We start from the raw sequence: 13,273 nt of genomic DNA, 5'->3' as shown, positions 1-13,273 counted from the left end.
AGGAGTATATATTACTTTTCTCATCAAATTTTTCAAAATGTTTTCTTTTAAACATTATATGTTTTTATTTTATACCTTTATAGCAATTTTTGGTATACAGTACAAATAGTGATATATTTACTATCTGAGTAGTTCTTATGAGGTTAAATGCACAAATTCTGAGCTTTGTTGGCCTTCATTCTGTTACATGGCCGGAGTCTGTTTTCTTATTGCTCTATTACTTGTCTTACAAATACATTGCTGCTTATACAGCTGAAGTGCATTGTCATTTTTGGAAATCAGAGTACATATTCTATTAATGACAGTTGTGTAGTGCCTTTATATAGAACTTATATTATTTTTGATAGTGGTCAACAACATATGCTTTGATTTTAACACCAGTTGTTTTTATAGTTTAATTAATAGCAAATTTAAGGGCATTTTCATTACACTTTTATTTTACATCTTGCTTTTTCTTAACAGATTTTTCTTCAGTCAGTTAAAACTATGGATCTTGAATCAGAGGGACCACAGATTATCAAAGTGACACCTGTTCAACAAATGCTTGCCTCTTGCACTGGAGCTATCCTGACATCACTAATGGGTAAAGTAATGTTGTAGATTATGTAACTAAATGATTTCCATTTAAGTATATCATTTGTGCAGTAATACTAAAATTCTCATTCGTCCTCCGTCATGTTCTCTCTGCATCAACATAATAAGAAAAGAACCTTGGACAAAGAGTCAAGAGAGTTGAATTTTATTCCTTGATTTGCTGTTCTCAGGCTGAGTGCATTTTAGGATAGTCCCTAGTTCTCTCTGAACTTTATTTTTCATCTATAAAAGTAGAGGCTGAGACCAGGAGTTCTTTGAAGTTTCTATCAATATTGAAATTCTGTGACTCTGGTAGCCATTTTTTTTGTTTATTTATTTGTTTATATATAAAGATTTTTAAAATTTATTTATTCATGAGAGACACAGAGAGAAGGGCAGAAACATAGGCAAGGAAGAAGCAGGATCACCCCCTGAGCCCAAGGCAGATGCTCAACCACTGAGCCACCCAGCCGACCCTCTGGTAGCCTTTTTAAAAATAGAAAACAGAAACAAAAACAAAAAAAATAGAAAACAAAAAAGAATAAAATATTAGAATAATGAATAATATAAACTTTGGGCAACCTATAGTAGCAACAAATACAAATTATGTTTTTCTTTGCTTATATTAACAGTGAATTTCTTAAATTCCTCTGGGCCACATTTTTCTGTTTTTTATAGTCCATTTCTTCTAGAGAAAGACAAATGACTTAGGTATAGTTGGTGTACTTCAATAGTTTTAAGGTGGCTAGTTTATTTAAATAAGATAGATAATTAGAACAAATATAAACATATTGCTTTCAGATGTAGTCTCTTATTTTAGGTCAGAATGTTAGTGTTGTAAAGATTTTAGAGATTATCCAGTGTAACCTCTTCATTCTCAGATGAGGAAAAGTTTTCTTAGAACCACTATCTGACATTTTTTTTTTTTTCTATTTGGGTAAATAGAGTGTGGATTAAAACCATTTTTCCTTTACTGTGCTTTTCCTGAATGGAGTAACACAATGTGGTAGGAAAGATGATTTATGGCTAGCTTACTCAAATTTTCATTATGTGTAGTTTTTATTTGATACAGCTGAATTTAACAGATTAGGAAGACTAATATTGTTTGATTATTGATTACTTGTAATATAGAGTTATTCTCAAATTTATAGACTTCCAAAACTTACTCTTTACCTTAGATGATGTATTGTCTTTAAAATACTAGTAATTAGTTGTAATGCTAATGAAATTATTGTTGTAGAAGTATCATAAGTGACAGTTTAATAGTCATGAGAAGAGTAACTACATTGTCTTCTCATTGATCCTCTTTAAACAGAATTCAAGGGCAAAAATTAGAAAGTTACATTTAAAACCATTTTAAGGGCAGCCCCGGTGGCGCAGCAGTTTAGCGCCGCCTGCAGCCTGGGGCGTGATCCTGGAGGCCTGGGATTGAGTTCCGCGTCGGGCTTCCTGTGTGGAGCTTGCTTCTCCCCCTGCCTGTGTCTTTGCCTCTCTCTCTCTCTCTGTGTGTCTCAATGAATGAATGAATGAATGAATGAATGAATAAATAAATAAATCTTTAAAAAAAATAAAAAAATAAAACCATTTTAAGATAATTAATCTTATTCATTATATAGTCATGAAGAAGGGTTGATTTGATATATTTTGTAATCTTTGGACAAAAATGTCTATATAATTTATAGGCATCACGTATAATTGAAATTTATGTTTCTTCATAGTGACACCCCTCGATGTGGTTAAAATTCGACTCCAGGCTCAAAACAACCCATTCCCCAAAGGTATGTGTACTAGTCATCCTGAAAATATTGTTAGGCTTTTATTTTTTTTTATTTTATTTTTTTATTTTTTTAAAGATTTATTTATGATAGACAGAGAGAGAGAGAGAGAGAGAAGCAGAGACACAGAGGGAGAAGCAGGCTCCATGCCGGGAGCCCGACATGGGACTCGATCCCGGGACTCCAGGATCGTGCCCTGGGTCAAAGGCAGGCGCTAAACCGCTGAGCCACCCAGGGATCCCTTGTTAGGCTTTTAAATACTACTTTATTCATTTTTGTTTGAATATTTTTTTTTGTTAATTTTTAAAAGTTCATACCTTTTTATCCTTAAGTAGAAATGTTTTTTCAGTACTTAGATTTACATGACGGGGTCTAGCCAGAAAACAAGTATTTGAGCGTGTTGTGTGCCTCACAAGTAAGAACAAAATTCTAAGGGTAAGAGACCATAGAATCTAGTTTCCTCCTTAGTCCAAGAGCTGTGCCCATTCTAGAACATTCATCCACCAGCAGTTCATTCAGCAGTTGATTGAATATAGTGCTAGGAAATAATTATCTTATCAGACAGCTTGGTTCATTGTTGGATAGTACAGTTTATATGAATTTGAAAAGAATATACATTTTTATTAGATGGCAAAAATGGCAATTCCTTGATCAATCTTTTACAGTTTTATAAAGATAATGACATATCAAACATGTTTAGATAGCAGAAAACAGACTGGACTGTAAGAATGTTGTCTCAGATATATGCTACTCTGAGGAACACAGCACTGAGATGGAATAAACAACAGTCCTATTTCAGGTGGAGGACAGATTAGATGTATTATAGGAGGAGCCTAAAAGGAAAATAGTTTCCTACACATTTAAGAAATCCTTAAAAGCACAAGGAGACACTTAGACATGTATTATGAAACCCACAGATTTATATATGGTCAAACAGAAAAGATAATTTTGGTAGCCGGGGTGAGTCCAGTAATGAGAAAGAGTTACTCTTAGAGAAAGTTGTAGGTAAATTATCTGGGAGCTGACAAATGTCTAGAATGAGCAACATAAGTAAAGAGAGACAGCATAGCACGATTTACATTGATAGAGAAGAACTTGTTTTAATTCTCTATTTCTCTAATTGAGATATAATCTACATATAACATTGTATTAGTTTTTTAAAAATATATATTTTTTAAGATTTTATTTATTTATTCATGAGAGACACAGAGAGAGAGTCAGAGCACAGGCAAAGGGAGAAGCAGGCTTCCCGCAAGGAGTCCAGTGTGGGGCTCAATCCCAGACCCAGGAATCACACCCTGAGCCAAAGGCAGACTCTTAACTGCTGAGCTACCCAGGTGTCCCACATTGTATTAGTTTTAAGTGTGCCACATAATGATTCAATGTATATATATATGTATATCATTGATGTATCTCACCACAGTAAGTTTAGTCAATATCCATCACCTCACACAATTAACAATTTTTTTCTTGTGAAGAGAACTTTGAAGATCTAATCTCTTAAGTTTCAAATGTAAATTAGATTTTTGTATATATGTTTATATGTGTGTGTATATATGCATATGTATATTTCACATATGTATAGTTAAAAAAATTTTTTTTGTCTGAATTTCCCTTGTGTACCATAGTTTTATTCTTGTTAAATGGAGATGTATACACATGTTCTCTTTTCAAAATAGGTTTTCCTCCTTTATATTCCCTATGCATTCCTTCAGATACTCTGAAAGAATTTATTTCTGTGTGCATATGCTTACTACATTTCTGAAAACATAAAATTCATAAATTTACTCAATTATTTTTCACCCACTTTGAGTTTAGAGACCAGTGCTTTGTCATTAAGTAAATCAGTTTATGTATTTTTCATCCTAAAAGGTAAAAACAAAGTTATATTTCTTTTCATAATTTTCTAGTCCACTCATTGTACTTAGAATTTGTTCCTCTGTAAAAATAGTACAGTGTGTGAAGTAATTTTTGATTTTGGGGACCTTCTTTGTTAGGAAAATGTTTTGTATATAGTAATGGACTTATGGATCATCTATGTGTCTGTGAAGAGGAAGGCAACAAAGCATGGTATAAGAAGCCAGGACGTTTCCAGGGTACATTGGTAAGATTATATAATAATCACAGTGTATTTTCTACCTTTACATTTAATCTTATGTATGAAAGATCTTCCAAATGCAAGAGAGTAAAAAGTCCATGATATATAGTTAGCACACTTATCCACAGTTGAAACGTAGATATTGAGGCAGGAAAAGAGAAGTGCTTCTTTGCTTTTAATTAACGTGTTACTAACTTTCATCTTTTCATGCTTTTTTTATATGGAAAGAAAAAACAGTCAATTTTTTAAAAACTTTTAAAATTGTTTTATTTTTTAAAAAGATTTATTTATTTGAGAGAAAGAGAGACAGATTGTGTGAGAGGAGGGTGGAGAGGCAGAGGGAGAGTGAGAATCCAAAAGCAGACTCCCTGCTGAGTTCAGAGCCTGACTCTAGACTAGATCCCACAACTCTAAGATCATAACCTTAGCCGAAATCAAAAGAGTTGGCCATTTAACGGACTGAGCTACCCAGGCACCCCTAAATTGTTTTATTTTTACATAATCGTAGATAATACGCAATTTCAAGAAAAATATACAAACAAAAGATATGTGCCTTTTTCTTCCTCTCCCTCCCCCCCCAAAGGTAACATCATACAGAAGTAGTACAATATCATAATCAGGATATTGACTTTGATTTGAGAGAATCTTGAATCTGGGAAACAAACTGAGAGCCTGAAGGGGAAGTAGGTAGCGAGCAGCATGGGGTAACTGTCTGATGGGCAATGAGGAGGGCACGTGATATGATGAGCACTGGGTATTATACACAACTGATGAATTATTGAAAACTACAGTGATGTACTATATGTTGGCTAAATGAACTTAAATTTAAAAAAATTCAACTGAGTAAACCTGAAGATCTAATTGGCTTTATTCAGCAATTCATGATGTGGGCAGCATTGCATCTAGCATGTATAAAGGAACTGTGAGGAGCTATACCAAACAGAAGACTTTTATAGGCAGAAAAAGATGGGGCCAGGAAGTTATTCTAACCAGGAGTGGATTGTTGCAGGCAAGGTCACCTTCTTCTGAGGGAACTTGGGAGTTTGTCAGGCAGATTGCCTCACTAGTCTTAATTTGGTAATTACAGATTGACTGGTTAAAGGTCATGTTCTTGGGAAAGGCTGAAACTACAATTAGGTGAAGTCCTAAGTCAGTGTGCTGACATGAGGATTAGCATAAGTGACTCCATTTTAGGTTTCTCTCATCGTTAAAAGCATGCCGTTTCCTTTTTTGTTTTCTCTTTGTTTTTGTTTTAGTATTTATTTATTTGAGAGAGTATGGGTGGGAGGAGGGACAGAGGGACAAGCAAACTCCCCGTTGAGTAGGGAGCCCAGTGCGTGGCTCGAATCTGGGACCACAGGATCACGACCTGCGCTAAAGCATATGCCTAATCTCCTGAGCCACCCAGGTGCCTCTTCTTCTTTTTTTTCCATTGCTGTTTTATTTTTCCTCCCTTCTATGTGTTACTTGAACATTTTTTAAAAGAATTTCATCTTCAAAAAAAAAAAAAAAGAATTTCATCTTCATAGAGTTTTTGTGTGTATATTTCTTTGCTAAGGCTTCCTAATTTTTCATTTGTTTTGGATATGTTCATAAATGATCACTCAGTAATTTTTCTGCTGACTGCTTTAAAATCTAGGTCAGATAATTTTAATATTTTTATCTCATTGTTGGAGTCTGTTATCTTTTTTCATTTAGTTTGACATCCTCCAGGTTCTTAGAATGACAAGTGATTTTTTTTTAAATTGAAACCAGGAAATTTTGAGTATTCCATTATGAGATTCTGAATCTTGTTTAAACACCCTAATTTAAGTGGCTTTTTTGGCTTTTTTGACACTGTTAACTCAGAGGAAGAGGGGTGCCACTTTGTTAGCGCTGGATATAGTTGGAAGTTCATGTTTCTAACAGCCTCCATGGGACACACCCTGTAGTGGAAGAAATCTTTACTGATTGACAGTATGATCTGAATGTTTGTGCCTGCCCAAAATTCATATGTTGAAATCCTAATGCCTGAAGTGATGGTATTAGAATGTGGAGCTGAAGGTGATTAGGTTACTAATCTGAAGTTGATTAGAGGGCAGAGACCTAAGGAATTAATGACTTTATAAAAGAGATCCCAGAGCTGCCTTGCCCTTCTACCATGTTGGGGATACAGTAAGAAATCAGAGACCTGGGAGAGGGCCCTCTGACCTAGCACTGTGATCTGGGACTTCTAGACTCCAGAAATGTGGTAAATAAATTTCTCTTATTTGTAAGGTACTAGGTTATAACAGCCCAAACAGACTCAGAGCAGAGAGGAAGTTCTGGCTTCCCTTATAGTTTCCACTGACACTGGTGGAGTGATCTCATTACTCTTGGTGACAGTGAAAGCCCTAACACCTCCTCTGCCTCTCTGACACTACCATTAGAATGCTTGGCATATTTATCTTAGTTATTTTAGATTCCCATTCTGATAATTCTAAAATCTCTGCCATATATGAGTCTGGTGCTGATGCTTGCTTTGTCTCTTTAGACTGTGTATTTTGCCTTTGTATTTTGTACTTTGTATTTATTTTTATTTTTTTTATTTTTTTTATTTTTTTGTAGAAAGCCACACGTTGTAGTAGGTTAAAAGAAAATGAGGTAAATACAGCTTTATTGTCAGGTGATTTGTTTATCTGATTAGAAGCTAGGCTGTGTTTACTGCTTGTTGTAGTTGTATTGTCAGAGAATAAAATTCCCTCCAGTGTCCTCTTTTTTTGTCTTGCATATTATCCTTAAGTTTTCCTAGAGACTGCTCAAATAGAGTCTGAGGCTTGTGGTTCTTTCAAAGCTGTGATCCTCTGTTGTTTTACAAGAGCCCTGTAGATGTGGTGATAAGGTATGGAGGAAGGGAAATATTCCACAGTCCTGTGACTAGGTCTTATTCTTAAGGAACATGAGTTGGGTGTTTCCCTTGCCCCAGGTTGGTTAGATTTTTGTAAAACTGCAGGTGGTTTAAGTTCTGATAAAATAGTTTCCCTAAAATATATGCTTTATTAAGGAGAATACAGGTTTGGGGTATATTTCAAAACTGGTTTACATTTTTCCTTCACCTGCTGCGGAAGCAGGAGGAGATTTTTCTCTGCTGTTCACAGTGAGAATCTGGTAGGACTCATAGAGCTAAAAATGAAGGTGTGAGAGGCCCCCTAACAACAGGCCTTTTTTATCCTCAAGTTAATATACACTGAGCTTTCAGCAATTTGTTATAGTTTAAAGTGTAGTTATTAACATTGGTTCTAACTGCAGGCTTCCACTCTAATAAGTTGTGAGTCTCTGTATCTGTTTCTCCAGTTTTCAGGATAGCAGTTTGCTCTGTGACTTCAGTTGTTTTGTAAATCTAAGAGGAGTTAACTTTTCATTTTGTTAAACTTTTTTCATGTCGTGAGGACAAGAAGTGGCAACTGTGTCCTTCGGGGTGTATTCCCAAATTTTAATGTTATATTTTTACTATCAGTCAGTTGAAATATTTTCTAATTTCCCTTGTAATTTCTTTTTTTGCCATAGTTATTTAGAAATATATTTAATTTCTTAATAATTGGATATTCTCTAGAATCTTATTATTCCTGATTTCTACTTTAATTTCACTGTGGTCAAAGGAGTATACTCTGTAAATTTTCAGATTTTTGAAATTTATTGAATCTTGCTAAGTGGCCCTACAAATGATCTGTCTTGGCGAATATTTTATGTACACTTTAAAACCTATATTCTGGGATCCCTGGGTGGCGCAGCGGTTTAGTGCCTGCCTTTGGCCTAGGGCGCGATCCTGGGGATCCGGGATTGAGTCCCACGTCGGCTCCTGGTGCATGGAGCCTGCTTCTCACTCTGCCTGTGTCTCTGCCTCTCTCTCTCTCTCTCTCTGTGTGACTATCATAAATAAATAAAAATTAAAAAAATAAAAAAATAAAACCTATATTCTGCAATTGTTGGGCATAGTGTCTTATAAGCCATCAGGTCAGGATAGCTGATGTTTCATTTAGATCTTCTAAATTCCTATTAACTTTTTCCTTTACTCTGTCAGTCACTGCAAGAGGATATAAAAATCTTCAATTAGGACTTTGTCTCTTTTCCCTTGAGTTCTCCCAGGTTTGCTTCATAGCCTTTGAAACCTTGTTTTAGGGACATATACATTTATACTTGATATGTTTTTCTGTTATATTTTTATTTTAATGAAGTGTCTTTATCACTGGTAATATTCATTATCTTGAAATTTTTTGTCTGATAGTAATGTAGCCACTTAAGCTTTCTCATACTGTTTATAAGGTATATCTTTTTCTATCCTACTACTACAAGTCGTGCTTGCTTCAGCAGCATATATATTACTCCAAGACAACATAGAGCTGGGCCTTGCTTTTTTAGTCCCCTCTCTGACAATCTCTGATTTTTAATTGGAAAACTTAGTACTTTAAAGTAATTCTTAACATAGTTGGGTGTCACTCTACTATCTTTGTATGTTTTTTTACTGTTTGCTCCCTGTTTTTGCTTTTTGGTTTTCTTCTCCTTTCTTGGATTCTGTTGGATTAGTTGAGTTATAATAATAATATATTGATTTTTCAATTCCCATTTCTAGGGAGACAGTTCTTCAAGTCTTTCACATTTCTGCGTATCTTGTGACTGCTCTTAACATGTTCCTTACCATCTTTTCCATGATGTTTGTATGGTGAACAACCTTGATAGATACAGTATCTCCCTCTAGAGCAAAGGGAAAGTGTCCCCACTGCACATTACAGAGGATTTGGGTCCCCTCAGGTCAGATTTCCCCTGCTGTAATGCAGGCACTGTGTGTTTAGGTGTCATCTAGCCTTCTTCACATTCCTTTGTGGAAATTAGGGCTCAGGAAATTGGCACAAAATGCTGATACCGCTGCTGTTACTGTGAGTAATAAACTGTCCTTTACCTCTTATGCCAGAGATTCTTGTCTTTGATCAACTCTCAGGATACTGTGGCAGGCTGACTTGGTAACTTGCAAGGAGAGTATGTGTACTTAGACCCCTCATGGTTTTTGACAGGATTCATGCTGTCCCTCTTTCTTTGTGCTATGGCTTAATGTATAGTACATCTTTGTACATTACAAATTCCACAGCTGTTAGAAAATGTTTTATTTAAAAAGTTATGTCTTTTAAAGCATTTAAAAGGATAAAGGGGGGAAATGTTTCATACATAACCATGTATTTACCATTTCTTCTTCCTTCCTTTTTTGAAGATTTTAGTTGCTATTTGGCAGCATGGCCCTTCTTCCTGAAGACCTTATTTTCAGCATTTCTTTTAGGCAGGTGTTTTGGCAGTTTTCCTCTCAGTTTTTGTTCTACTGAAATGTCTTTATCAAGCATTTTTAAAGCCTATTTTGGCTGCATACAAAATTCTGGCATAATTTTTTTCAGCACCTTAAACGTGTCATTACATTATCTTGTGACCTTCCATGTGTCTTATGCAAAGTTAGCCTTCATTTGTATCATCCTTTCTCTAGATGTATTTTTGTCATTTGGCTTTTCTGTTTTCATTGTCTGTTTTTATTTTTCTTGGAACCTTTTCGGATTTGGGGCTCTGTCAATTGATGTCTTTGACTTATTTGGGGAAGTTTTTGGCTATCATTTCCTTAGGATATTTCCTATCCTGTTCTCTCTCCTTTCCTCTGATTCTAGGTAAACCTGTTATGCCACTTGATGTTTCCTTCCCATCAGGTCCCTGAGCCTCGACATTTCTCTTCATTATTTTTCCTCCTTCTCTTTCAGACTGAAGTTCTGTCTTTAAGTTCAGTGACTCTATTTGCTATTTCCTTTCTTCTGTTAAGCCCACTTAGTGAATTTTTACTTCAGATTTAGAATTTTCACTTGGCTGTTTTTTATGGTAACTGTTCCTATGCTGAAATACTAATTTGTTCTTTCATTGTGTATATATCATCTTTTAAGTTTTTAAATATATTTATAATAGCTGCTTTAGACTTCTTTTTTTTTTTAATATTTATTTATTCATGAGAGACACAGAGAGAGGCCTCTGACACAGGCAGAGAGAAAAGCAGGCTTCATGCTCCCAGTCTCCCTGGGACTTGATTCTGGGACTCCAGGATCATGCCCTGGGCTGAAGGCAGGCACTCAAACTCCTGAGCCACCCAGGCGTCCCTGCTTTAGACTTCTTGTCTGCTAATTGTATCATCTGAAATTTCAGTATTGGTTTTTATTGACTACTTTTTCTTTAAGTATGGGCACATTTTCTTTTTTTTTTTTATGCCTTAGGAATTTTGATTGTATAGAAGACATTATGAATGATGCATTGTGAAAATATTCTTCCAAAGAGTCCATTTTGTTTTAAAAGACAGTTAACTTTGGCTGGATTCAGACTCTAAAGTCAGGCTTCCCTGTGTTGGTTTGCAGTTGAAATTTCCACTCAGCCTTTAGCTGCTGGTTTATTTTGTAGCCTGGACTTTGTTGTCTTGGTCTAGGATTGTCTAATTTATTGGTGAGCCAAGCTTTGTGACTGATGTATTTTTTAAGATTTTATTTATTTATTCATAAGAAACACAGAGAGAGAGGCAGAGACATAGGCAGAGGGAGAAGCAGGCTCCATGCAGGGAACCCGATGTGGGACTTGATCCCGGGTCTCCAGGATTACGCCCTGGGCTGAAGGCAGCACTGAACCGCTAAGCCACCCGGGCATCCCTTGTGGCTGATTTTGTATGCAAACTTTGGGGCTTATGCTTTCTGTAGTGCCTCCTTTTCCTACCTAAGTTTCTAGATATTTTGTCAGCCTGAATCCTGTATTTTGCCATTTCCAGCAAGTAAATGTGCTATTCTTTGCCACTTCTATACAGAAAAATCTGCAGATTTGCAAATCTCACTCATTGCTCTTTGTCTTTCAACAGCCTACTTCTCACTGATTTTTACCTGTTTTTGATTCCAGAAATTTCAAGTACTGGATTTATTTATTTATAATTAATTAATTAATTTATTTATTTATGAGAGACACAGAGAGAGAAAGGCAGAGACACAGGCAGAGGGAGAAGCAGGCTCCATGCAGGGAGCGCATTGTGGGACTCGATCCCAGGACTCCAGGATCACGCCCTGGGCCAAAGGCAGGTGCTAAACCGCTGAGCCACCCAGGGATCCCCAAGTACTGGGTTTAAATATTTTTTCAGACACTGTGGTTGGTCAAGAGAGTTAATCTGACCCATTCTCTGCCATTACTCCATTTCCTTTTTATAATAATATTTTAAAAACTTGGCATCTAAGTAGAATAAGCCATAGCTGAGTAACATAGATTTTATTCTGTCAGCAGAAGGTATCATTCAGAAATGCTTTACTTGTGTTTGAAAGTTGAGGGAAATTTTTTTTAAATGAATGGATAAAACATAAATCTGAGAAGCTCATATTTTGGAAATAAATGCTTGAAAAAATAAAAGTACCAATCATTTACCAAAAAGTTTATATATCAAGTTCAGGGATATATTTTGACTGTTTTCTATTATACTTTTAGGATGCCTTTTTTAAAATCGTTCGAAATGAGGGCATTAAATCCCTGTGGAGTGGCCTTCCCCCTACCTTGTAAGTTGCAATTTACTATTTTTCTCACTAAATGTTTTGTTTTGCCTTATGATTGGCATGATTGGATAAAATCATAATTTATAATATTGGGACTTTTTCTAAAGCATTGTTTTATGAGTCCCACAGCCACCCACACATTTGATGATTTGTTAGAGAAGGACTCACAGGACTTAAAGACGATTATACTCCTGTCTGTGACTTATTACAGCATGCGGCTACAAAGCAGAATCAGGAAGGGAAGAGGCACAACAGTAGCTGACCAGGCAGGCATAAAGCTTCCAGAACCCTCCCTGGTGACATCCCATAGGACATGCTTATTCTTCTAGCACTGAACTGCAGCAGCATGTGCAAAGTATTTCTACTTTAAAATGAGTTTCAGTGGCAAAGTCTGAGGCTTATATTGAGAATTAGTGACATAGGCAAATTCTTTCTTTATGACCACCTGTGACTACCAAAACTCCAGACCTCCAAAAAGAAAGCAAATCACATCACTTGCAGAGAACAACCTAGACAAGTTGATTTTGTGCTCCAGACATACCAAAAACAAAACAAACACCCTTATGATAGGGAATATTCCAAGGGCTACATTCTTTGGAATTGACCAAAGATCAAGCATGCAAAGTGTCCTCCTGAAGAGAAAGAAGATTTGAGCAACCAGGCCTGCTGTGGTAAGTCTTTGATGCACAAGCATAATTTTTTTTCATTTTCAGAAATTAAGAACTTGGCGTTGACTTTTTGTTTTATGACAATAATAAGAGATACTGTGATATGTATACCTTCCCTTTTCTGTATCTTTTTGTGGAGCAAATTAGATACTTTGAGGCTTACATTTTAAACAGTGCTTAAAATTGTAAAATTAGTGGCTGATCCAAGCCCTGCAGTCAATTTTGTTTCTAAATTCTCATCAAACTTCACTGTGGAACATTAGTCATTTTCAAAGTACAGTCTGTGAATGTCCCTTAGACCATAAACAAAAACTGGTTTCTTGTATTAATATATATAACATGATAGTGCCTGCAATTTTGTGTTTAATTTTACTAATAATTCCCTTTTGATAATTTCATTTGAAAGAATATGCCATAGGAATTTCTTTCTTTCTTTCTTTCTTTTTTTTTTTTTTTTTTTGCCATAGGAATTTCATCAAAACTATACACATATAATTCTGGCAACATAAATCTTACTTTATTTCTGGTTATAAGTAGGTATGATAGTCTGTAGTTAAAAATATTTTACAAGTGCTCTTGTATTTTTTACTTTAGAGATTTTCATGT

At 35.5% G+C, this 13,273-nt stretch overlaps 1 protein-coding gene across 9 annotated transcripts in view; it reads left to right on the top strand.

The window, feature by feature from the left end:
- SLC25A40 (solute carrier family 25 member 40) overlaps positions 1-13,273 on the top strand; it is a 50,593-nt gene that overhangs the window by 22,511 nt on the left and 14,809 nt on the right. For 8 of the 9 annotated variants that reach the window (XR_003145701.3, XR_007401983.1, XR_003145699.3 and 5 more), the window contains exons 3-6: positions 463-583; positions 2,292-2,351; positions 4,346-4,452; positions 11,935-12,002. Coding sequence is in view for 6 of the 9 variants with exons in the window: in XM_025471494.3 (XP_025327279.1) it covers positions 487-583; positions 2,292-2,351; positions 4,346-4,452; positions 11,935-12,002 (332 nt within the window). In the remaining 3 variants the exon portion in view is untranslated. The remainder of the gene's footprint in view (positions 1-462; positions 584-2,291; positions 2,352-4,345; positions 4,453-11,934; positions 12,003-13,273) is intronic. The other variant, XM_025471493.3, reaches the window with a different exon arrangement.

The sequence above is a fragment of the Canis lupus genome, chromosome 14, assembly GCF_003254725.2.
Source record: "Canis lupus dingo isolate Sandy chromosome 14, ASM325472v2, whole genome shotgun sequence".
NCBI classification, from domain to species: Eukaryota; Metazoa; Chordata; class Mammalia; order Carnivora; family Canidae; genus Canis; species Canis lupus.
Note: the sequence above shows the minus strand (reverse complement) of the source record. Positions and strands in the feature narration are given on the sequence as shown.